This window comes from Rhinoderma darwinii, chromosome 3 (assembly GCF_050947455.1).
Source record: "Rhinoderma darwinii isolate aRhiDar2 chromosome 3, aRhiDar2.hap1, whole genome shotgun sequence".
In the NCBI taxonomy this organism is placed as follows: Eukaryota; Metazoa; Chordata; class Amphibia; order Anura; family Rhinodermatidae; genus Rhinoderma; species Rhinoderma darwinii.
The window spans coordinates 108,964,732-108,992,577 of NC_134689.1; the positions used below are offsets into that span (position 1 = coordinate 108,964,732).

The following is a 27,846-nucleotide window of genomic DNA, read 5'->3' on the forward strand; positions in this document are numbered from 1 at the left end:
AGAAAAGATAGAACATGTCCTATTTCAGGCCATGATAACGGCACGGACAGTCCATAGAAGTCTATGGAGCTCCCGTAATGACGGGTGGCTACATGTGTGCACCCGTCATTACGGCAGCGTTGCTAAGCGATGTCAGTAAATAGTCACTGTCCAGGGAGCTGAAAGAGTTAACTGATCGGCAGTAACTCTTTCAGCACCCTGGACAGTGACTACCGATCAGAATAAAGAGCAACCTGTAAAAAATAAAAGACGTTCATACTTACCGAGAACTTCCTGCTTCCTCCAGTCCGGTCTCCCGGCCGTTGCCTTGGTGACGCGTCCCTCTCGACATCCGGCCCGACGTCCTGGCCGTCCCTGGATGACGTTTCAGCCCATGTGACCGCTGCAGCCAATCACAGGTCAATCACAGGCTGCAGCGGTCACATGGACTGCCGCGTCATCCAGGGATGTCGGGCTGGATGTGAAGAGAGGGACGCGTCACCAAGACAACGGCCGGGTAAGTATGAATTTCTTTAACTTTTATTACAGAAAGGGCTGTCCCTTCTCTCTATCCTGCACTGATAGAGAGAAGGGGCTGCCGATTAGTGCAGTGCTATTTTGCCGGCAAAAACGTGCCCGTAAATACGGGTGGAATACGGGTGACACCGGACCCATATTTACGGGCACGGGTCCGTAAATACTGGTGCAAAACGGGGCGAATACGCGTGACACCGGACCCGTATTTACGCCAGTATTTACGGGTGGGAAAAAATACGGTCGTGTGCATGAGGCCTTACCATTTAATCCGCTTTATATGGAATGAGCCCTTGTGACTCAAAGCTTAGAAACTAATAATTCTACATTAAAGAGGCCAGGTGAGGATGTAAATGAAGAATTATTCTACAGGGCCATGGGTCCATATAGAGAGATATTGCTATTTGTTGCTTTTTAGCTGTAATTGTACCAGTGTCTACGTATACTAGCTGTTGTTGTATCTTTACACTAGCTCTCACATAAAAGAGCATTTACCTCAGAACAAAAGGTTGAATCCATTATAACGTTTGGCTTTATTCTCCCTAGCCCTGGAATGAGATCTGATGTGAGCCCTTCTCCGTCCAGTTCATCTACGAGCACCGGACCACCTCCAAAACTCTGTTTGGTGTGTTCAGATGAAGCATCTGGGTGTCATTATGGAGTATTGACCTGTGGCAGCTGCAAGGTGTTCTTCAAAAGGGCAGTAGAAGGTACGTTTAAAAAAAAATTATAGATATATTTTTTTGTCTTTTATCATTAAACAAACCTAGGAAGCCATTTCACATTCCGTGAACATCTCTTTGCCAATAAAGTGTATTCAATGTAATCAAAAGTTCTACAATTTTCTTGTCTACTTTCTGTATCATTTCCTTATGGTATTCTCACTCATCGCTGTCCTTGAATGTGAAATCTTATGGTTTACTTCCAGAGGATACAAAACTGTCCTAGGTATGTGATAGACACACAGGTGCTTAGCTTGTTAGGCCCAGTTCACACACAGTTTTTTTGGCACTGAAGGAATTTTGAGGCAGAGTTTTTCTGCCTGCAAAATCCTCCGTGTGAACTAGGCCTTACAGTACAGTTATCAGAGCTGTGTCTTGTAATAAACCTTGCACCTGTGTGTCCATCACATTACCATGGACAGAATTTTATGCGTTGGAAACTAAACAAGGAAGGTTTCTGTTTAAAGAGGCTCTGTCACCACATTATAAGTGCCCTATCTCCTAAATTATGCGATCGGCGCTGTAATGTACATTACAGCAGTGTTTTTTATTTAGAAAACAATCATTTCTGACGGAATTTATGACCTATTTTAGCTTTATTCTAATGACTTTCTTAATGGACAACTGGGCGTGTTTTACTTTTTGACCAAGTGGGCATTGTGGAGAGAAGTGTATGACGCTGACCAATCAGTGACCAATCGGCGTCATGCACTTCTCTCCATTCATGTAATCAGCACATAGTGATCCTGCGTTTTTCACTATGTGCTGTCACTTACTCACACATTAACGTTACTGAAGTGCCCTGACAGTGAATAGACATCACTACCAGCCAGGACGTGATGTCTATTCACAATCCTGACACTTCACAGCCACCACTGAAGAAAATAAAGTATCCTGACCTTCATATAACTGGACATCTAGCAGAGCCTGAAACTGAGCTCGACTGGGTTTAATAAAACCAACAGGACTTATGAAGATGCCAAAATCTATCTGAATTGAACCTACACAATTCTACCACTTCAGAGTTTTGTGCTGGTTTACAACATTAGTTTTTGTACTCTAGAGTAGGCCCCACAGAGCATCATTGCCGCACGGTGTTACGGGTAAAAAACTGCGGATTACCTGCAAAATTGTATGCCCATTAATTAATAGGCCCTTATGGGTGCTCGATTTTGCAGGTAACCAGCAGTTTTACCCTTAAAGAGGCTCTGTCACCAGATTTTGCAAGCCCTATCTCCTATTGCAGCAGATCGTCGCTGCAATGTAGATAAGAGTAACGTTTTTTGTTTTTTTTTAAAAACGAGCATTTTTGGCCAAGTTATGACCATTTTTATATTTATGCAAATGAGGCTTTCTAAAGTACAACTGGGCGTGTTTAAAGTAAAAGTACAAGTGGGCGTGTATTATGTGCGTACATCTGGGCGTTTTTACTTCTTTTACTAGCTGGGCGTTGTGAATGGGAGTGTATGATGCTGACGAATCAGCATCATCCACTTCTCTTCGTTAACACCCAGCTTCTGGCAGTGCACAGACACACAGCGTGTTCTCGAGAGATCACGCTGTGACATCACTTCCCCAGGTCCTGCATCGTGTCGGACGAGCGAGGACACATCGGCACCAGAGGCTACATTTGATTCTGCAGCAGCATCGTCGTTTGCAGGTAAGTCGATGTAGCTACTTACCTGCAAACGCTGATGCTGCTGCAGAATCAACTGTAGCCTCTGGTGCCGATGTGTCCTCGCTCGTCTGACACGATGCAGGACCTGGGGCAGGAAGTGACGTCACAGCGTGATCTCTGGAGAACACGCTGTGTCTGTGCACTTCCAGAAGCTGGGTGTTAACGAAGAGAAGTGGATGATGCTGATTCGTCAGCATCATACACTCCCATTCACAACGCCCAGCTAGTAAAAGAAGTAAAAACACCCAGATGTACATACACAATACATGCCCAGTTGTACTTTAGAAAGCCTCATTTGCATAAATATAAAAATGGTCGTAACTTGGCCAAAAATGCTCGTTTTAAAAAAAAAAACGTTACTCTTATCTACATTGCAGCGCCGATCTGCTGCAATAGGAGATAGGGGTTGCAAAATCTGGTGACAGTGCCTCTTTAACACCACACGCCCATTAACAAGCAATTTGACAGTCTCGCTGATCAGCATACTGGTGCGGTTTTTTTCCGCGTTGCCAGGTCAATGCTGTTCCATGGGGCGTCACCCTAATAGTTTGGAAGGAAGGCAGCATGTTATAAATATTATAGAAAATAAGATTTTAAGGTTTTCTTGGAAAAAAACCTTATCAGATTAGAATGAACTTTGTCTGTTCTCTAGTACCTTGAAACTAATAGAAGGTAATGTTGAAAATAATAAGGTATTTGTTTGAAACAGAAAAGGGTCAAGTATTTTTTATAACCAGGTTATAGTATTCGGAACAATTCTGAACCTTTCCCTTACAACTTGTGAAGAAAAAGCTCCAAATATTACTTTCCAGCATGTGTTTATTTAAAGATAATCTGTCATAATGACAAATCCCTGCTCCTACTCCTCCACACGTTTTATGGAAATGATGCGGCTCTCTCGTCACCATTCTTACTAAAATGCTATGGTTGTGGCCACATCATTTACTTCGCTTGAGCACCCTGAGAAGTGTTCAGAGGAACGCCCAGCAGGGACGGTTTTAGACAAAATATGGCCCTGGGCAAAGTTAAAAGTGGGGCCATAAACGCTGAATTACTCTATCAATAACACAGTCCTTTCGGTTTGCATGGAACTGCATCGTGATTTCTAGTGTGTCTGGGAGTGTTGCAAGCCTTAAAGCATATGTCCCTATACCAGATGAAATATTACTTCCATACTGTTACTGAACAAAACACACTATTATAAAACCAATAGTACCAATAATAACACATTATAAGATCCACATAATACCGCCACACCATAACCACATAGTAACTGAATAAGACCAATCTTACTACCATATAGTGACCATACAGTGGTAGATGCCAGTTATACACAGGAGCACTGCAGACAATATAAGTGATTACAGCGCATTTATATCCACTGCGTTTCAGGTGATGTTTTCTGAAAACAGTCATTCACTTTCCATTTTTTCTCTATCCGACCTAGACCACTGTGATGACTTATTCCAGCCACGACCCCTCTCTGCAGAATTTGACACACAGAAACGTTGGTTTCTTGCTTTTCCAGCCCTCGTCGCATCTGTACCCCATCCTCTAAATAAATTTGTAATCCAAAGTGCCCCAGATGTTAATAATGATCCCTTAGTGCTTGACACAATAAAAGTGCCCCCTCAGTAACCGTGCCCCCACAATAATAATGCTCCCTGCATATAGAGCCACAGCATCCACCATAGATAGCGCCACACACAGCCCCCTGTAGATAGCGCCACACACAGCCCCCTGTAGATAGCGCCACACACAGCCCCCTGTAGATAGCGCCACACACAGCCCCCTGTAGATAGCGCCACACACAGCCCCCTGTAGATAGCGCCACACACAGCCCCCTGTAGATAGCGGCACACAAAGCCCCCTGTAGATAGCGCCACACACAGCCCCCTGTAGATAGCGCCACACACAGCCCCCTGTAGATAGCGCCACACACAGCCCCCTGTAGATAGCGCCACACACAGCCCCCTGTAGATAGCGCCACACACAGCCCCCTGTAGATAGCGCCACACACAGCCCCCTGTAGATAGCGCCACACACAGCCCCCTGTAGATAGCGCCACACACAGCCCCCTGTAGATAGCGGCACATAAAGCCCCCTGTAGATAGCGCCACACACAGCCCCCTGTAGATAGCGCCACACACAGCCCCCTGTAGATAGCGCCACACACAGCCCCCTGTAGATAGCGCCACACACAGCCCCTGTAGATAGCGCCACACACATCCCTCCCCCTTGTATATAGTGCCATACAGCCCCCCCCTTGTAGATGGTGCCACGCAGCGCGCCCTTGTGTATAGTGCCACACAGCCCCCCCTTGTGTACAGTGCCACAGAGCCCCCTTGTGTACAGTGCCACACAGCCCCCTCCCTTGTATACGGTGCCACACAGCCCCCTCCCTTGTATATGGTGCCACACAGCCCCCTCTTTATTGTATATGGTGCCACACAGCCCCCTCTTTATTGTATATAGTGCCACACAGTCCCCCCCCCCCTTGTATACAGTGCCACACAGGTCCCACCCTTGTATATGGTGCCACCCAGCCCCTCCTCCCTTGTATATAGTTCCACCCAGCCCCTCCTCCCTTGTATATAATGCCACCCAGCCCCTCCTCCCTTGTATATAGTGCCAACCAGCCCCTCCTCCCTTGTATATTGTGCCATCACAGCCCCCCTCTCCCTTGTATATAGTGGCACACAGCCCCCTTCCCTTGTATATAGAGCCACACAGCCACCACCCTTGTATATTGTATATAGTGCCACACAGCCCCCCCCGAAAAAAAATACTTACCTAGCCCCGTTCTCGCGGTGGACGGAGCGCTTTACAGCCTCCACAGTTGCACAGGCAGCATGATGCAGTGACGCCATCGCGCAGGGATTCTTCCCAGCGCCTTATAGGCTACAGGCCTAACTACTGTCCTGATACAACTGAATGTGGCTGTTGCTAGCACCGGGGCCCCCTCCGGTGATAGTGAAGCCACCGGGTATGAGGGGGCCTGTGTTGCCCGGCCCATAAATGTTATGTGCCGAGGGCTCGGTCTACCTCATGCCACAGGCCCCGGAGCAGTTGCTATGGCTGCTATAGTGGACAGAGCGCCCTAAGAGGATTGGGGCCCTTGGCAATTGCCCAGTTTGCCCCCCCCCCCCTAACGCCGTCCCTGACGCCCAGTAGGTGTAATAGGGTTTGTTGGCTTGTCACCATGACACATTCCCTTTGAATTTAATGGAGAAATTCCAGCATGTATGTTAGATCACGCAAAGCAAAACACTTCTTCAATTGGAATACATTTCATTTTTATTTTTTTAAGATGACCACCCAAGATTGCATTGACAAGTGATCTGCTAGGGGATGGTATTCTCAAAGAAGATTGGCAGTATGCATATTATATGGTGTAATTGAAAATCTATCACAGGACATGTGGTCTGGATAAGAGTTGGTCTTCTCAAAGAGGTGGTCTTTTGGACAAGTTTCACTGTATGTCCAGTGCTAGTGGACACACATGCCCAATAGCTTGGCACCACCGCTAGGATCCTCTTGTACACAGGCAGAGTGATTCCTGCTATTGTTCAGACCTGCCGATAAAAATTGTCACACTAGAAGTGGCTTCTTCTATGCTTGCCAGAGGATTGCGATGCTACGGCCTAGCAGAGAAGACGCTGAACTTATCCTTGCATGTTATTAGCCGCTGTGGTCTCAGATGTATTTGTGACAGAATTGGATTGACCCATAGTGTTATGTGTAGCCTGCCTCTTGATGTAAGATGATGGCTTTTACACAATGGCCCAGGAGGTAAACAAATCATTGAATGTTAGCAGAATTGTGAGTCTTGCTGTACGCGCCGCTATATTACTCTGCAGATCATTATGGATGTAGACTGTTTGTAACAGGTGGGTAGAGCATGATGTCTGAATAAAACATTTGACAGATCTAATAAGATCATTTAGTTGGTGAGCGGTAGACAGCTTCATTTTATTCATCAAGTGTTTCTCAGGTTGTCAGATGGAATATTTTGGAGACATACAGGAGACATCTGCCGGGGTAAACTAAGGTAAAAAGGAAAAATAAAGCCATGTTCTCGGAGTTCCTGTTGTATTTATGCAGTTTTAGATAAGATTTTGTTTCAATATAAATTGAAGTAAGCTCATGCAACGCAGACTATGTAAGCGGAATTTGATGGAAGGTAGAGTCACCAATCTCAAGATAGAGTTTACAAATAGTTGCTGTTTGCGTGTTCAATAGTCCTGAAATTCTACCGTAGCCACAAAGATGCATTACACAATGCCCATTAAAAATCACTAATGCCCGGAAGTGGTGAATCCTCCCAGAGAGAATGAGACACTGTTTGTAGCCACTCTGGCTAATGGATAAAGGTCCTGAATGGGTTACTTCTCTGGATTTCAGAGCTCTGGAGGAGATGTGGCCTCCAGACTATGAGCAGTGGGTGTATGTGTGTGGGCAGCCAGCTTTAGAAGCGCCTTGGAACAGATTATTTTTTGGGCTTTGTTCCTTTAAATTCTGGATGTATACTTTTAGCGCTGTTGCTTTTTCCACCAGAATACAGATGTTTTCTTCTATGTACACATTAAATCTTTGGTATTATATGTAAAGAATGTTTTTTGTTTTTTTTGTTGTTTTTTTTCCAATAGGTCAGCACAATTACCTATGCGCTGGAAGAAATGATTGTATAATTGACAAAATACGACGGAAAAACTGCCCAGCCTGCCGTTATCGGAAGTGTCTCCAAGCTGGGATGAATCTAGAAGGTAAAAGCCATGCCTTACATTTTTTACCATGTATGATTAACTAATAATTATATTATTTGCCTAAACACTGATTTAGTAATCCAAGACGGTCCCAGTGCACTACAATGCAAAGCATCGCATATAGTCAATAGGCTTGAGTTTGGTTTGAACATTAATTTTTACGTTATTTTCAGGGTTTCCATGTAAATCCAGACATCTAGAAAATAGACTGACATTCTGTTTGGTTACAACGGCTGCATGAGTGATCATGTCAAAGTGTCTGTATTTCAGTAGCCAGTCTGAGATCCCGATCATCATGCATAAATCAGCATATTTTATTAGATCATTAGGTGATAATTGTTCAAATCGGAGAATGTGGAAATTGTGTTCATCTGGGTCAGCCTACGGAGAGCCCGAAAAAGCACATCACTAGGGCAATAAGGCAAAGCTTTAATGTGCTTATGAAGAACCCCATATTCTGCAGATTGTACAGGCGCCTCAATGCAGTGTCATATTCCAAATGCTAGTTCGTTTATGGTTCCTATATAGTACATGGCTTCATCTTCTCAATAACTCGTATTGGTCTATATCTACCAGACATGTTACCTAAAGTCATTTTCTCATTGTTTCATTCTGGAAAGGTGCTTATTAGCATGTGCAATCAGTATGTTGATCGTTGGTGCCCAAGTGGCATGTTGGCTGCCAGTAGTTTTAGTTGCAGTAAAACAAAAAACACTTCCTGTAGCAATGCTCTTCAGCTGCTGACAGATGTGTCAAAGGCTCTTTCCACACTAGCATCACGGCTTCCATTTCTAACGGAAAATGGATCCACCACAGCGTTCAGGAGTCCAACGGATTGTAGTGTATGTACCTGCCGTAGATTGGATAAATATCTGTACAAGGGCTTCTAATCTATCTTCCAGCCACAAAGTGTTGATGAAACGGGTTTATGCCACACTGCAAGAGTGTATAACACCATGTTTCGGCACACACGATGTGGTTGTGTGCTTCGTGTTCAAAACCATATTTTACCACAAATTGCCATTGTTTTTATTGGCTGCACAATTTTTACAGGTGAAACATATTGGTTTTACCTGTAAAAACAACACACGGCCAATAAACGCATCTCAAAACCGCGGTTAAACGTGTGTATGGTTTTAAGGCTGCAGGTTTTGAACGTGGGACTCACAATCGCACCATGTGGACCCAGCCTAATGCACATAGGTATTTTGGATCGGTTGGACCTGTGTCTACTTTGTTCTAAAGTAGTAAAGTAATCGGGGTTTTCTTTGTTGTTTTTTTAATCCATCTTGTTGGAAGGTAAAACTTCCCATACAAACATTTGTTGATGGATCTCGCTGGCAATCTAGTGTGTAAAGGGGAGGGTGGTATCGGACTGCAGATGTCGGCGGAAATAAGGGTTGGGCATGTTGGATTATAATATGCCTGATCCTTAGTTCTGCCGCAAAATAAGATGCTGCCGGGAGTGTCTGGAGGAGGCTTGTCTCCTCAATTGAACGATTATCGGGAGGTCGGAGGAGATAACTGTTGACTCAATGAGTGTTTGGTCAACAGTTGTCCTATGTGTATGGCTGGCTTTAGCTTCACTGTCCAAACTTTCAATAGTCATATAAAAGCAATTGTAATATCTATGCTACATTATAGTGCAGAGTATACTATAGTAACTATTGCAGAGGGAAGAGAAGACATGTCATGTTCTTTTGCAATGCTATAGTTTACCCACTTTTTGTAATATTTAGAAAATTTTCTTTTCTTGCATAAGTAGTCACAGCAGTTTCCAAATCATGTGAAATACAAAAGGTTCAGCTGCAGTTCTCTAGTTTCCTGACAACTGACTCAAGTATTGATTCACCTTACAATAAAGGGATCTATTTAATATAGCTTGTTGTTCAAGTATTGATACCAAGCAGTTTTAAAGAAAATGACATTATTTAAGTCAACTTCTATTATTAACTTTTTTTATTTATTTTTTATCCGCATGAAAGAAAAAAAATCTTTAGGCCCTGTTCACACAGTTTTTTGACTCGGAAAACGCGCCAAAATACGGCCGAAAATGCCTCCCATTGGGAGGCGGACGCGTTTTTTTACCGCGAGCAGTAAAAAGCGCTTGCGGTAAAAAGAAGCGACATGCCTTATCTTCGGGCGTTTACGCCTCTGTCCTCCCATTGACATTAATGGGAGGCAGAGAAAGCGTATTTCGCAGCGTCTTTGCCCGTGGCACTCAATGGGCGCGACCGAAAAACGCCACGAAAAACGCGGCAAAAAAAACTCTGTGTGAACTCAGCCTTAAATATCCCATGTTTTACACGGGCCACTAGAACACACACAAACTTCCTGATTTCTGCAGCTCACTTGTTTTGTCAGCTTTGCTGTGTAGACTGTGGCAAGCTCAGCAGAGGCGGAGGGTTTAATGATCGCTCTACTGTAGTGCTGGTGGCCTAGATAGGGCATGATAGCAACACTATACACACAGATAAGACTCTGTATGCATCTCCCCGTCACTCCCTGGTCTCTTGCGGAGGGGGCTGTACTTATCACTTTCCTGGAATAATCTATGACCTATCCCTATCTATTGATTCCCAATCTTTTCAGTTGCCATAAAGCACACACACCCTGCTGCACTGTCTATACAGACAAGGCACGAAGGAAGTGTGTGATTTCAATAGAGCCACTCAAGACCGTTTAAAAAAATAAAATAAAAAAAATCGCTACACTCCAAAAACAAATAATAAATGCAGATCAGAAATGTCACATTTCAAATCAGAGCGATCACATTTGTTTTTATTTTGAAAGTTCTGGCAGCAAATCTCCTGTCTCTTTTTTTCTCCTCACACATTGTTTCAGTGTGAGGAGAAGAAAAGACTTAGAGAGAATTGTTGCCAGAATAATACTGTGTCAAAAAAATACAGTGTTACACTATAATACATTCTTTGTATAGATAGATGTCTATCTATCTGTACAATCCATCCATCTATCTTTTGTTCTATCTACCTTTCTTTCTTTACTAGAATATTAGAATAGGCAGGTAGGGAATATATAATTTTATATATATATATATATTATAAATAGCGGTTTATTTTTTTTGTTAGCGGTAGTGTAGATAGTCTGTTCGATCATAAATAATTTTATATATATATATATATCTCAGTTAGTTTGTGTATATATGTATATAGCAACACCCAAAAAGAGTGCCGTATGTGCAGAAAAGATGGGTGCCGCAAAGATTCCCGATATTTATGTCCCTCACCACCAGGCATGTGCATTCAACAATGTTTTAAAAAAAATTACCATACTGTACTGAATTATTAGATTTTAGTTAATTCGTTGAAAATATATTTGCCCTACATTACATTTTTATTTCTCCCCTGATTTTACGCTAACGGTGAGGGAGGGAATGGGTGGGGGGGGATGTCATGTTTGCATATTTTCTAAAGTTCAACTGCTGGAAAGCCGAATTTGCATAAACCTGCAATTTCTTATTTTAGGAAACCCCAAAAAATAAATTCCCATTATGCCCCTAGATTAATATTTTGGGATCTCTGCTTCAAGAGCAGATATTTTGGACGTGTTATAGAAACTCTGTTGAGTTTTGTCAAATCAGCTTAGAAGAAGCTTATTTCACAAATCGCCTTTTTTCAATCGTCCGCCCTCCTACATCTCTTTGTGATAATAAGGGCCACATATTTGGTATCCCCATGCACGGGAGAAGTGGAAGAATGTGAAAGTTGATTAATTTTGTCCGTGGTCTATACCGTGTGTGAAAAATGCTGGCATAAACTGACGCATTTGCTAAATTCTTGCATTTTTTTTCCAATTTTGCCCACTTTGGAGAAAAAAATAAAAATGATGTATACTGACAAATGCCACTAAAACAAAGCCCTATCTGTCCTTTAAAAAGAGTGTAAAATTCAAAGATGAACTTTATTCACCTGCTGAGTTATAGTCATCTAAAGAAGCGCATAACAAAATTGTGAAATTTTATCTTGTCATTTAGCTGTAAAACAGCCTAGTCCTTAACCGGTTAATGAAAATAAAATTTAATTCATTCGATATTCCCTTTAAAATGAGTTTGTCACGTCCTTTTTGGCAATTAAATCAGTAACAGCACTGGGTAGGAGACACAAACGTATGTGTAGACATACCTTTGTGGCCGCAGATAGTCTTCATAGGCTCCAGTGTTTTGCCGAAGACCGTAATGTTGCTGGATTTGTCAATCAAAGCCAAAGGGGGGGGGGGGGCATTGGGCAGTGTTTATTCACAAGAGCCGGAGCACTTGCCACCTAATATGAATATGTGAATACAGTTCTGCACTTGGAAATGCTAACTATCTGCAACCACAAAGGTATGTGTTTAAGTCCCCCTACTCAGCGCAGTTACTTTTCTAGTGACCATAAAAGACCTGATAGACTCTCCTTAATTTATTTGATTGATAGCAATTTCAAGTCTTCTATTCTAGTTACTTTTGTGACACAGTCAAGGCCATCGTTAAAAATATGTTCGTTTTCTTGCATCACAAATTAAGTATTCATTAAATATTTATGTGTAATATAGTTAAAGATCTGCTATATTTTTTTTTTCTCTTCTAGAAGCTGCAATACATTTGTCCATAGTCTTTGTCTGGTATTGCAGATCAGTCATTTACTCTTGAATGGAAATAAGATACAGCAAGGCCATATAAAAATATCTAGTAAATGGCAAAAAAGACAGAGATGCTATGACTGGGTTCTGCATGTTCTGAAATATAGTATTAATAGGCCATTGGGTTATCTTTGGAGAAACCAATAAAGCAACCCCCGGTCCTATATGGGGTAAATTATGCAACTGAATAAACTAACTGTAAAAACCTCTGACTGGAACAATAGTAACAGCCGTGCTCGGCAATGCAATATATAACCTACAAGAATTATGAGCACACAAGGCTAGAATATACAAAATGGCAACTTTATTGTATACAAAAATCACAAATCTTTTAAAATTGCTGGATTAAAAGGAATGCCACAATGGGCAGCGAGGACGCCAGGTCAAATCAGGCATTAATACAACTGTGAATAGGCTGAAATGATGCAAGCTGCTGCTTTCCCTGGTACCCGATCCGTAAGTAACGGCCGTAATCAAATGCAATCAGTAGGAAGAAAAAACAGGGGAACTGTAGCGCTGCTAAACATCACAAACGGGCTTCCAAGTAAAGATAACGGTATTTATTGGGAAATAACAGACTGCTCATTTCAGTTCCGAACCAGAGCCTTCATCAGGTCCTAGTGATGGGGACAGTACAAGAAAGAAAGAAGGTAGGCAGCACTCAAGGGTTGAGGATGAATCACCAGTGGTTTAATCCAATAGGGTTAAACCACTGTTTATTCATCCTCACCCTTTGAGTGGAGTGCTGCCTACCTTCTTTCTTGTACTATACTTTTGTGGGCAAATTGGGTCTATGCCCCTGGCTTTGCATGCACCATAAGGATGCAAAAGAAACTGATCAGAATGCTGTCCCCATCTCCATTTTCTACTAGTATGGGGACAGGTCAACTCGCCTATTAGCCAAAATGGCACAAAAATATATTGTGCCGTTTTGGCTTATAGGAGCGTTCAAAGATTATACTAGAACGCCACCTTGAGGGGCAGAGGGGGGTGTGCTCCGCTCATGAATACACTGGGCTCATAACTATATAAGTCTAGTGTATTTTTTGAACAGCCTTGTTAGCCGAATGGCACAATATTTTTTTGTGCTGTCTTGTCTAAAAGAAGAGCGGTCTTGTCCCCCATACTATGCTAGACCTTCTATAGGGCAGCAAAGTCTGATGACTGATCCGCTGTTTAGAAAACCTATTATCAAATACCCTATTAGGAGGAAATACCAAGTTAATAGAGGCGTGTTTCTCAGTTCAGGATATTAATCTAATAGGCATGTCTACAAAGAGCATCTCTCGATCAGGAGTACCCGACCAGTCTGTGAATTACAAGGATAGCCCATTGATTTTAATAAGAGCTGTGTAATTGAACACTTGCTGATGTGTTCCCCCACAGATTACAACGGATCATTGGGGCCCAGAAGTAGGACACCCTGTGATCAGCTTTTCATCAAGGGACCCTTCTAACGAAAAATGGTTTGTCCAAAGTAGACAATCCCTTTAATGTCCAGAAGCTTTCATTGCCTTATATACAATTTACCTTTAGTGGGATTGCAATAATTTACAGTAGACGCATCCAGAAGATGTCTGCCACAAAAAACAAGATCGTACACCGCTAGTATACATTATGCAGTTGAGAATAACTAGGCATATAGAAGTCAGAAGGGTCCTCCCAGGGTCCGCAATATACTGCTGCCGTGTAAATTGGCAGGCAGCTACAACCCAACGGATATCAGACATCTTATTTGTTAGCTGAAAGATCTTCTCACGACAATTTTAGCAAACCTATGGCCCGCTTTAGATCTCAAACAAATAGAAAAGTACTCTTTCAGATTGAAATCTTCGTCTTTATTATTTTTACCTCTGATAGGCTGTAACAGCTTTTTTTCTTTTTTTATAGAAGTCGGTATGTTCACTTTAGCAGTCCTTTGAAACTATAAACGCGATAAAGCATCCTGTAGTGCATTTAATATAAGAGGCGGCATTTAAAGAAATTATACTCATCGGTAAATGGAAATGGCTGATGCTATTTGTGGAATCATTAATGCGCTGTCATCCTCACAACAGAGAAGGAGGTTAAAGCGCAGCCTTTCACTTTGCCTTCTCTCATCTTTCCAATGGCCGCTTTCCTGTTCACAGATTGTTTTTTATTATGTACAGAAAACTAAGTGGCCTGATTTGCAATGAGCAGCATGTACCACTTTGTACAGGAAGAATATGTTTTTGCATATGAATGAGCGTTAACCATTATGCATTTTAATGATTGACGTAGAACAGATTCCACTAAGGAATTGCGTTTCGGAGTCCAAGCCAGTGGCCAGATCCTAAGAAGTTGATGCAGGTTTATGACAAAGGGGGGAAAAAACACATCACAAGATGAAAGAACATCATTTACCTTCTCACCACAGTATTTATAGACATATTTTACATAGTACAGAGACTGGCTGTGCGTGCCTATGTCCTTAGATTACCCTTTATCACCTCATGGGGAATTTTCTACTTCTTTTCTCGAGTCTATGTATATGTCTGGTGCAAAGATTTTTTTTTTTTGCTTCAATAAAGACATATGTGTGTGTGTGTATGGTACGTTGTATAAGCTAAAGTCTTCTGAAGTTTTCCGGAGCTAAAGAAGGCAACCTTCAAATTCGATCCAAATGTTCTGCTGTTGAAGATTCTTCCTTATGATTATAAAATCTCACTGCTAGAGTATTCAGGGGAGGAGGTTCAGGAATCGGCCAATACTCACTTACGTATATTGACGCTGTTGCCAGTGCTGCGCTAGTGATTGTTTTTGGAATTCCATATAAAACTAGATGGCTAATCCGACATCAATGTGTTTTCCAATTTCCATTTAGTGACAGTAGAACAAAAATGGTGCTTATTGCAAAGTAAATGACCCTTGTGGTCATGAACAAATACTCTCCTCAACATTGAATTTCAACACCAAGAAGGAAAAGTTTTTGATTTGTAGGAATCACAGGATTGATAGACATGGTAATGATATACAAATGCTAAAAAAAATGGAAACAAAATATTTGAAACATATTGATTTATTCAGTATTGAGTATGAACGCCACGTGCAGAAATACACGCACTTCCATGCCTTGGCATGCTATCAATGAGGTTATTAATGGTTGTCTGAGGAATGTTATGCCACGCTCAATGCACTTGGGCACGCAAATCCTCAAGATTGGATGCTGGCAGCACCCTTTGCAATTGCCAACCAATCACGTCCTATATTTGGTCGATGGGAGACAAGTCCGGAGACGCTGCAGGTCATGGTAGCATGTCTAGGCCACGCAGGCTGCTCACAGTAGCACGAGCAACAAGCGGCCTGGCGTTGTCCTGTTGAAAATGGTTTCTGGGGCACTTTGAAGAAAATGCTGTACCACTGGTTCCACGACCAAATCAATGTAACGCCGAGCTGTTAGTGTACCTGAAATTAAGACTAGAGGGTTCAGCTACTGTACATTATGCCACCCCACATCATAATCCCGCGTGTTTGACTTGTGTAACGATCCCTTCTGAAGGCCTCTTAATGGCATTGCCCACGTGGTCTGCAGACCAATCTCCGGCTATCATTGCGTCCGACAAAAAAGCGGAACTCCTCACTGAAGAGGATAGACGTCCAATCTAGCCTCCATTGCTGTCTTGCTGTGCACCATGATAGCCTTTAAGAGTGGTAGTGTGTGTTCAATTGAACACCTGTAGCTGTACATCCGGCTCGTAGCCCAATGTCGTGCAAACGCCTTCTGATGGTTTGTGCTGTCTTGGTTGCAGGCTTGTGATGTTACGTCTAATTTCACCAAGTACAGAATGGATCCCATTTTCTGCGAGGATCCGTCATGATAAAGAGATTAATGGTTTTGGATGTCGGGGGAGGGAGGACAAGATTGCATTGTATGCAGACGACATTCTATTATTTTTGGAAAATGACTGCAGATACCCTCCCTAGAGTTATTACTGAGTTCAGGTTCGGAAAAACGTTGGGATTGGAAATTAATTGGCAAAGGACTATCTTGCTTCCGATAGATAAGGGGGAATATTACCCGGGCATAAGGGTACTGAAACAAGAGGAGTCATTCAGATATCTCGGTATTAACATTTCAAGAGATATAGGACAATATGCAAAACTAAATATAGACCTGGTTATTGATAATACTAGGAATAAAATTTAAATTTGGAATAAACTACCTCTTTCCATGGCAGATCGTATAGTTACAACCAAGATGATTAATGATGATTAAAAAATTTCTCCTATCCAAATTGGACTATTAAAGTCATTTAACATCTCATGAGAGAAATAATTTGGAGGGGGAGAAGACCTAGGATAAAACTAAATTATTTGATGTATAGGGAGGATGAAGGTGGATTAGCACTGCCTGATTTAAGGATTTATTTCTTAGCAGGACAGTGGAAAACTCTTGTGACTAGAAAACAATCTTCGTTTATACAGGACATCGTTAATACTAGTAGGGGATCCCTGCGAAATATATTGGAGGTACTTGAATCTGGTCAACTTAGAGTTAGGAATTGTAAGGAATCTCCGCTGATACATATGATCTCTGAATTATGGATCAAATTAAGAAAACTGTATAACACGAGGGGAGCATTGAGTTTCACGCCGTTGATTGGCAATTATAATATTCCTGAGATCAATAAAATAAATGACTGGAGTGGATGGTCCAAATATGGACTAAGGCTGGTCAAACAATTTTTTCATAATGGAGATTTGAAAGAGTGGGATACACGGAGTAAATAATTTAATATTTCCACACATATGGGATTCAAATATTTCTAAATACACCATGTGGTGAAAGCAACAGTGGATAAAACCCTATTCTTTATTGAGTCTTCTGATTCACTATGGAATTTATATCTGTTAGGGGTAAAGGTTTATTATCCCTGATCTATAATAAATTAAAAAGGGAAACTCGGGAGGAGTGGAATCAAAGGGGTAAGAAGGATTGGGAAAAATCTCTGGGCACAATTGCTGATACACAATGGAGAAGATCAATTGTAGTATTGGCAAATTTCTTTTGAATAGGTCATATAGAATGACACCATTTTTATTGTACACTGCTTATATTTGACTCCAAGAGACATGGAAAAATTTTCAAAGAAATATACAGGGGAATCTATCAGATGATTTAGACGCGGATTTCTTTCATCTATATTGGAAATGTCCTAGGGTATACCAATGTTGTTTAGATGTTACTTGGAAGCCTGGACAAGTTACATATTCTGCACAACAAGAAAAAACTGGTGAGCATTTCACTTTTTTTTTTTTTTTCTTTTTTTTTGCAAGTCTAATTATAGCACAGAGATGAATGGCACAGACAGCTCCAAAGGTCATAGACTGGCATAGATTAATAGTGAGGAATATAAATATCGAATTTGGCCATTTTAACAGTAAGAACAAAAAACATAAATTCAGGCAAATATGGGAGCCATGAATTAAATCTATGATAGATAGAGTTCTATGCTGAATAATAGAATTATAATTAAATAGGGGAGATCGACGGTGGGGGGGGGGGGCGGGGAATGTATAGATTGGATCACTACGCGCCATCTGTCCAATCAGATGATCCGTCCGTGCAGAGGTTTGCATCCGCGCACCTATTGCTGTCATTCCCATTCTTTGTTGTTCTCCCAACCTCCGGAACACGCAAGGTTGAAGAGTGCAGACATCTCGGCCTAGGCAAGTAGCGATCTGCCAGAGTGATAAACCATGGTCTCTCAGTTCAAGGATTCTGTCCCTCTCAGTTTTCTGAGCATGCAGCTCTCTCCATTCTGTTTAATGGTTGGAGTTACGGAAACCGCTTTTGCTCGGCTGTTTCCATGACCAGCTTACAAAAGAATACAGAAAGCATGCGTAACCCGCATCTATCAGACATATTTTAGCATTTCCTATGGATATGCCATAAATGTCTAATATGTGAAAACTCCTTTAATACAATAGAGTGAAATCCAGTGACTCACCGGTGACGTCGTCTCAGATTGGAATCGCTCACTTTTCCTTTTCTTCTTCATCCAGCCCTGATGCCTTCTCCCCACTACGAATTGCCTCTGCAGAATTTGAAACACAAACATCTTTGGCTTCATGCTTTTCTGGCACCTACCTACCCTCTACAAAAACAAGCCGCTCCCCGTAGATATTGCCACACGCCGCTCCCCGTAGATATTGCCACACGGCGCTCCCCGCAGATATTGCCGACACGCCGCTCCCCGCAGATATTGCCGACACGCCGCTCCCCGCAGATATTGCCGACACGCCGCTCCCCGCAGATATTGCCGACACGCCGCTCCCCGTAGATATTGCCGACACGCCGCTCCCCGTAGATATTGCCGACACGCCGCTCCCCGTAGATATTGCCGACACGCCGCTCCCCGTAGATATTGCCGACACGCCGCTCCCCGTAGATATTGCCGACACGCCGCTCCCCGTAGATATTGCCGACACGCCGCTCCCCGTAGATATTGCCGACACGCCGCTCCCCGTAGATATTGCCGACACGCCGCTCCCTGTAGACAGTGCCACGCGCCGCTCCCTGTAGACAGTGCCATGCGTCGCTCCCCGTAGACAGTGCCACGCGCCGCTCCCCGTGAGGAAAATTATGTGGTTAATTCACATGGCTGAGTTCAGTGCGTGAGATACAGACCAAAGTCAAAAAGCCGGGCTCCCATAATGAAAACTTGATTACGCTACAGGACAGTATTCCCGCGGGGAGACAGTGACTCACGGCAGCATGGATGACTATGATGCCAGGAGCCCGGCTTTCTGAACTATGTTGGATTCAGGAAAAGCGGGCGACATACGGTCTTTATCTCACGCACTGAACACAGCCATGTAAATTAACCACATAATTTCCCTCACACATTAACCCAATGGTGCCTATTATAATCATTATAGTAAGTGATCTCATCAAGTATCTCGCTCACAGTTGTAATGGGCAACATTGAGTTAATGCGTGCGGTACATGATAGGGTTAATTACTATTAATGTGAGGCACATGGAGGTACTAAATTCATAACACCACGTGCCTCACATTAATAATAAGTGACTAGTTCATCATTTCCCTCACATAATGGGAATATTAGGGTTGATGTGGGTCACATTAAACCCAATGTTTCTCAATGCTGGCTGCCTCTATTTCAAGCTTGTGCTCAGCTGTAATACCAGCCTGGGGCCGATCATTCACTACACTGCAGCGCGAGCTACACAGGAACGTCATCAGGAAACCTGTGCCGCTCGTGACCGTCCCCACCCTGCTCCTTTCTCACATTCTCAGATTATCATTGGTCGCGATAGAGAACGGAGGGAGGAGCGTTCCTCCCTCCCACAGTGACACAGCCCGCACTAATGACGAGCGGGGCGTCAGTAGGAGGGAGGAACGGGGGAGGGAAAGGATCACTGTAATAAGAGAACATCGCGGGCGTTCTAAGATGTGCGGCCACACGGTGTAGTATTGAAATATATAAATTGATGGTATTGAACCGTTTGCCCCCGCACAGCATCGAAATTTCGATGCATCGTGCAACCCTAAATGGGAAAAGGTCAGATAACAAATTCATTCATACACCACTAACCAAGTGGAAAACAGTTGATACTCACTCGATAATTCTGAAAGCCTTCGTACACCAAATAGACCGTTATGGGATATCTTTGGACATGGGGACACTGATAAATATAGGTTTTCACCAGAAGCACATAAATTGTTTCACTTTGGGGCAGCAGACGTAGTGAAAGCCATATTTCAAACATGTTTCCACAACTCCTCCACCCTCTTTTAAGCTATTCCTCGATAAACTATCATATTTACTGAAAATAGACTGGGTATGGTTTGCTGGTCCACCGATGCATATCAATAACAACGGTTTCAAAATGAAGCTGTCCTGGCGATGCTAGCGGAGATGGTTCACCGCAAATTAAAGGTTCTCTTTTGGTGCATATGTGTACATTTTTCCCTTTAGGAGACATCATGTATCCTTCAATGCACCCATGCGCATGAGTGACACCATATTAGCTTGTTATGATGTAGCGACCATCGGGTGATAGTCCTTGCCATCCTTCATCGTGAGATGTTTGGCTCAATGGGATTTATTTATTGTATCTAGTATAATAAAATTACCTAAATTACTGTCCTTTCTGTCCTATGTCGCTCTACTTATGAATGTCCTATGATGTACCTATTATTCCTAACCACTTTATGTCTCATGTGCATCAAGATGTGTTATTTGCCTAGATGGTGTTTCTTGATGACATTGTTTGGATTTCTCTTTTGTCTATGCTTTGATTATCACAAAATAAAAATACTTGAAGTGGGGGAGAAAAAAGGGGCCCCTCCTTCTTTTGCTTCTCTCCTTTTTCTCTTACCCAAATCTCAGGGTTCTTCAACTCTCATACCCTAATCGTTTCCTATGCAACATGATCGATGATAACTGACCCATTGCCTATGTTTTGGATTTCTACAGCTATGTGGCCATGTTCCTACAGCATATTACAGGAGTATTTTGGATCGTAAAACGCCTGTATTGTGCTCCAGGTATAGTTAAAATATGCCTGCAAGCAGCTTCCCATCCCTTTGTGTTGTTCATACGAGGCGTTTATATATATATATATATATATATATATATATACTCGTAAAAATACGCTTCTTAAAAAAGTAGTGACTTCTTAAAGCGTTATACAAGCTGAATTTTTTCATTTCCCATTGACATTTCGAAAAAGCAAAAACTCTTTGAAAATCACCTAAAATGGTTGTATTTCAGAGGCTGTTTTCCCTCGAAATCAGCCTCGTATTTTTCAACCTGAACATATGACGTGTGAACATGGCCTGTCATTTTATGGTTTCGATTTTTTTATGTCCAGGTGCCTCCGGTAAAGCAAATCTCTGGAACTTCTGTTTACAGCTCAAAGCAGCAGTTTCCCTTTGCATGATACGTTGCTGATGAGTTATGCACAGTTGTTTGTTTAGCCTTTATCTTTTGCAGTAAACAGACAGGAAAGAACCTAAGGGTTCATTCACACGAATGTAGCCCACTTCGGATGTGAAAAACTGCAGTTTTCCACGTCCGAGGTGAACCCGTGCGGGACACGTTGTCACGGATCCCCCACAGACTACAGTCTATGGAGGGGTGCGTGACACAGTAAAATAGGACATGTCCTATTTTTCAATGGAGCATTCACACTCTCCGTTGAAACTACGGTCGTGTGAACGGCCCCGTTGAAATTCATGAGTCCGTGTGACGGCGGTCACACGGACGTGATTCACCCTCATGTGAATGAGGCCTAAGAATAGTGTGCACTAAATGATCAGTAAATGATCCATCAGTAAGGCCCCATGCACACAACCGTATTTTTGGGGATAAATTGCGGACCCATTTTTTTCTATGGCCTCATACACACGACCGTGGCTTACACGGATTGGTGCGGGGGCCGTAAATCCGGACTGCAAATACTCAGAGCAAGTCATTTTACGGTCCGGATTTGCGGATTCACCAATACTGGTGAATTGTTGTGTATTTGTGAGTCCAGATGACACACGGATGCACAACAAAGGTTTTTTGCAGGTCCGAATGTCCATAACGGACTTGTGGATTTGCGGACCACAAAACCAATACGGTCGTGTGCATGAGGCCTAAGTATTCATTGTCTAGCGCTGTACCTATGCATCACGAGAGATCATGGATTTTGAGAGTAAAAGTAATGTAATTTGATAGGTAGCAGTTAGAGTAACCCGTTGCTGTGCCTCCTACAGGAGCGTAACAGTTAAAGCTCTAGCATGAGAACGCTCTTGTTTAACTCTGCTTTGGGACATCCATCTCTGCCAAGTTCTGGAAGGCTCAAGAGAGAAAAAATAGAATTTATGGAACGGGATTACATAATTTTTTTCCTCTTGAAAATGTGTTGGATTGGCCTAAAGTTGGCATAAACAAGGTCCCCACACCAGTGTATGTGCTCTCCCTGGTATGAGTATTTAAGGGTAAAGCCTGTGCATGGAAACTGCTGCTTTTCTTCCTTTCCAAAATAAATATCGGTCTTACTGTATCATCCCTCTCTGGCTCCAATGAAAAGCATTACTGTTTTCCAAATTAAATATGTACAGTATTTCCAGTTCTAGAAGGTAGAGAAGCATACTGTATGCTCTGGCAGTTCTTCAGATGCATAGCCCTTATGGAATTAAATCAGATAAGCTGCTTCCATCCAATCCTTGCAACAAAATGTCGATTCTTGAAGGCATTTGGTTTGCGTTAAGTTATTTTGTTACAAGTTGAGACTACCCCCAGCCCCCTCCACAAATATAATTAACCACAGCGGACGAACTGTGAATCTACTACCTACTGTATTGAGTATGCTCCTCATAGGAAATCCACAAATTATTGTTAAACCTTACAAGGGTAGTGATACCCAAGTTATTATGTCTGGTACATGTTCAGACAGATATAACAAAATATATTCATTCGTTACCATAGAGACACAGATTATCGGTATTCGCATTTTATGGCCATGTTCACACACGGAAGATTTTTAGTGCAGAGTCCACATTTGAAAACTGAAAAAAATCTTCCGTTCCATGGAAGTGAATAGGGTTTTACAAAACCCAATTCACATGTGACAGAAAAAAATCTGCACAGATTGTAGAGCATGCTGTGTATTTTCGAATCCTCTTCATACCCCATATGTTGGGTGAAACCCGCATGTAGCGCATACAGATTTGCCGTGATATCGGCAGCAAAAATGAGTGAACATGGTTGGTAACAACATGCTGGTTCCCAATGTATCTTTCACAGTACTATAAAAGTAGACATCTCAAGGCTTCTCGGCGTGGATGACTGTCATCCTTTTAGAGCAAGCTGCTACATCCCACTAGAGCCATCATTTCAGCTGTTGAATGCGAAAAAATTTGTATGCATGTGGACAACCTCCACAAAAATGGGAGCACGCTGCAAAATTTATTTAAAATAGCAACGGAGACTGAAAGAGAAATTGTAGAAAGGGCTTCTGATTACCATGTAGCATGCCACAATAACCGCCCCAGTCTAGTTGTTGACCGTTCTAGATTTGGATTGTGGAAATCCTAGCTAGTTAGATCAATCTTATCACTGCTATAGGGCTGGGTATGTGCATATTGTAAAAGTCACGCAGTGGAACCGGCCTTAAAATTCTGCACCAAAATCCCCAATGAAATCTCTTACATGCAGATTTTGTTGCAGATTTTCGTGCAGATACAGCTGCTGACTTCACTTTTTGCATAGCAGTGAATGAAACCGTATTAAAACTCTGCAGCATTTCTGTAACAGATTTTTTACACTGTGAAATAATGTAGTTTGTTAAAACCCCATTCACTGACATGGAACTGTACTTTGTTGCGGAATTTCGGTGTAGATTTTGCAACAGATATGCAATGTGTGATCCTAGACTAGCGTAAGGTAGACTAAGCCTAAGGCCCCATGCACACGAACGTGCTTTTGCGGCCGTAATTCCCCCGAAAATCCACGGGAGAATTTCGGCCCCATTCATTCCTATGGGGCCACGTACACGACTGTGGTTTTCACGGCCCGTGCATAGCCCCGGAGCCCGGACCGCAGAAAGAACGGGCAAGCCTTATTACGGCCGTGTTCTGCGGTCCGGGCTCATTGAAAATAATGGCCGGGGCCATGTGCACAGCCTGCGATTTGCGGGCGGCCTGCGGCTGTCGCTCCGTGGCCGGCCAACCCGGAAATCACGGCCGTGCACATGGCTACGGTCGTGTTCATGAGGCCTAAGACTATGTTCACAAATCACATATTTGTTTTAACAAACCCCATTCAATAACAGCGGTAGCGGATTCTAGTCATGCCACAGATTTCATTTGTTGCTTTACAAAGAATGAAATTCGCGGCTATATCCGCACCAAAATCTGCAATGAAATCTGAAAAGAACACATGCTAGTTTCAGTGTGGTTCGTTGTTTAGAACAAATTTAAACAATGTCCACACTGTGGTCAGTATGTACGTTTGGCTTTCCCCCCAGGAATGGTGCGCTTTCCTATACAATTAGGTACCACCAAAAAAATGATCACAATGCAAGTAGAGAGAAAAAAGCCGCACTCTCCCGGTCTGACATAGAAAATTCTTTTAATGCTTGTAAAAAAATTATAATGCACAGTGCACGATAGATGTGTAAGTCGGAAGATTTTACCAACGCTTGTAGTGTATATAAAAAAACCCAGATGTGAACAGAGCCTTAGTGGTATCCACTATAGACATGGCAGTTAACTGCTGCCCGTCACAGCACTGACTATTCTCGTCCTAATAGACCGTGACACTTTCCATGAGGACTTGAATAACAGCCTTCCTGTTCCTTCTCTCAGAGCGTTCCAGTCTTCCCCCTTCTTCCGGTCTTTTTGCTGCCATCATCCTTGGCACTTGCCAAGTAAAAACCAATCCAATAGACTTAGTAACCGGCTTCATATAGAATTATGACATTTCTTTAGGCCTAATTCACACGACCGTGTTCGGTTCGTGATATACAGTCCGCATGTCAGATGCGTTTCACAGACCGAACACAGTGCAGGGAGCCGGGCTCTTATCATCATAGTTATGTATGACGCTAGGTGTCCCTGTCTCACCGCGAAACTACTGTCCCGTACTGAAAACATGATTACGTGCGGGACAGTTTACCTGCAACGAGGCAGGGACACCTAGCGTCATACATAACTTTGATGCTAGGAGCCTGGCTCCCTGTACTGTGTCCGATCTGGGAAATTCGGCTGACATGCGGACTGTATGTCACGGACCGAACACGGTAGTGTGAATTAGGCCTTATAGTTAAAAAATAAAAATGTTCAAAAAGCAAGTGTCTCATGATAGAATTAAAACATTTTGAAAATAATTACAAAGTGTTTATTTTAATAAAATAAATTAACATGGCAAAAGAAAATAATATAATAGACGTGATATTTTGAATGAATTTATTTTTTATTAGTAAAAGTTTATCCCAACTAGTATAGGCCATCAATATCTGATCAGTGGGGTCCAACTCTCAGCTCCTCTGCCAATCAGCTGTTGAAGAGATAGCAGCTTGCCCTACATTGCTTATACATCTTCGCGCGGCACACCGCCATCACATTCAGAGCAGCTGTGCACAGTAGTACACATTCGTCGATTTACTTGAATGAAAGGAAGCTGTAATACTGTGCATGACTGCTATGAATGTGACGGCGTTGTTCAGTTCTGAGCTGCTTCAGAGGCACCTTCAAACAGTTGATCGGCAGGGGTGCCGAGAGTTAGGCTGGGTTCACACGACCATGTTACGTCCGTAAAGTACGGAACGTATTTCGGCCGGAAGACCCGGACCGAACACAGTGCAGGGAGCTGGGCTCCTAGCATCATAGTGATGTACGATGCTAGGAGTCCCTGCCTCTGCGTGGAACTACTGTCCCGTACTGTAATCATGATTACAGTACGGGACAGTTGTCCTGCAGAGAGGCAGGGACTCCTAGCGTCGTACATCACTATGATGCTAGGAGCCCAGCTCCCTGCACTGTGTTCGGTCCAGGTCTTCCGGCCGAAATACGTTCCGTACTTTACGGACGTAACATGGTCGTGTGAACCCAGCCTTATACCCACACCGATCAGATATTGATGGCCTATCCCGATATTTTTTTTGGTCCATTACATAAAATCTCATTTAGAATACATTTTAATTCCAAGTTGTGATGCAACATAACAGGAAAAACATCAAGGGGTGAATACTTTTGCAAGGCACTCTGTTTTTATTCATTGTACTAATTGCCTTTAACCCTTTAATGACCAGCCTATTTTAAACCTTAATGACCAAGCAATTTTTTACGTTTTCCCATCGTCGCATTCAAAGAGCTATAACTTTTTTATTTTTGCGTCGACATAGCTGTATAAGGACTTTTGCGGAACAAGTTGTGTTTTTTAATAGCACCATTTTGGGGTAAATATCATTTAATGATTAACTTTTTTTGGGGAGGTCACAGAAAAAAAACAGCAATATCACCACACTTTTTTGCATCCTAAATTTACGCCGTTTACTGTGTGGTATAAATAACACTAACTTTATTTAGCTGGTTGTTACGATTGCAACGATACCAAATTTATATAGATTTTTTATGTTTTACTATTTTTACACCGTAAAAACTTTTTCTTCAAAATTATTTGTTTTTGTGTCTCCATATTTGAAGAAATAAAACTTTTGTATTGTTCCACCGATGCAGCTGTACGAGGGCTTGTTTTTTGCGGGACGACTTGTAGTTTTTATTGGTACCATTTTGTAGTACATGCAACTTTTTGATCACTTTTTATCACATTTTTTTTTAAGGCAGAATTCACAGAAAACAGCAATTTTGGCATTGTTTTTTATTTTATTTTACAGCGTTCGCCGGGCGGGTTAAATGATGCAATAACTTTATAGTTGGGGTCATTACGGACGCGGTGATACCAAATATGTGTAACTTTTTTACTTTTATTTCGTTTTTTAATAGTAAAGCAGTTTGTAAGGGGAAAAGGTGGGTTTTTCATTTTATTTCACTTTTTTATTTATTAACTTTATTAAACGTTTTTATTTAATTTTTTTACTAGTCCAACTAGGGGACTTCACTATGGGATCGTCCGATTGCTATTATAATACTCTGCAATACTTCTGTATTGCAGTGTATTACTGCCTGTCTGTGTAAAACAGACAGGCATCTGCTAGGCCATGCCTCTGGCCTAGCAGGCATTAACCCGGGGCAGACCTGGGGGCCTTTGTTAGGCCCCCCCTAGTTGTTATAGAAGACACAGATACCCTGCGATCACACGCAGGGTGCCGCTGGGGTGAGAGAAGGGATGGAACTCCCTCTCTCCAAAACCACTCAGATGCGGCGCTATTGAGTACCGCATCTGAAGGGTTAAACGAGCGAGATCGATATAGAGATCGATAAAGCCCGTTAGTGGCCACCGTAAAAACACTATGAGGCGGTCACTAACTGGTTAAAATAAAAAATAGGAACTTTTTTCTTTTTTTCTTAACATTTTCCCTTAAATAAAACCTACAAAATTTATTGAGGTCCGCTCCAATTTCAAACCATAAGAAAGCCCCATGTGTCCCGCAAACAAAAGACGCTAAACATTTTGGTATAAATAAAAAAAAAATGGACCTTTTTGAATGCAGCATTTCAAAAGGTGAAATTTTGCCCTGGGCATCAAGGCCCAAAACACCCCTGGTCATGAAAGAGTTAAAGGCACAATTGTGCTACACTGTACAAAGAAGTATGTAGACTGGTAGTTTTTCCTGAAGGAATATTAATTCAGTGACTGTGAACATTTCCGATCATTGGATTTTACATTGTTGGTGTTTCATATTAATAAAATTTGCAAGTTGTAAAAATTAACCGATGATAAATTCTTTTTTCAGACAGGATAATTAAGTAGCTTTCCCACCTGGATTGTCTTATTATGAGCACATGGCAGCTGAAACCCTGGCGATTAGCTGTATCAGCAGAGGAAGCTGTGATTTTACATGGCACCCATTAAAATGAACGTGTGAC

At 42.3% G+C, this 27,846-nt stretch overlaps 1 protein-coding gene across 3 annotated transcripts in view; it reads left to right on the forward strand.

Moving 5' to 3' along the window:
* The window catches only part of NR3C1 (nuclear receptor subfamily 3 group C member 1), a 173,909-nt gene that overhangs the window by 113,469 nt on the left and 32,594 nt on the right, over nucleotides 1-27,846 (forward strand). For all 3 annotated transcript variants that reach the window (XM_075856543.1, XM_075856545.1, XM_075856542.1), the window contains exons 3-4: nucleotides 1,060-1,223; nucleotides 7,563-7,679. In XM_075856543.1, coding sequence (XP_075712658.1) covers nucleotides 1,060-1,223; nucleotides 7,563-7,679 — 281 coding nt within the window. The remainder of the gene's footprint in view (nucleotides 1-1,059; nucleotides 1,224-7,562; nucleotides 7,680-27,846) is intronic.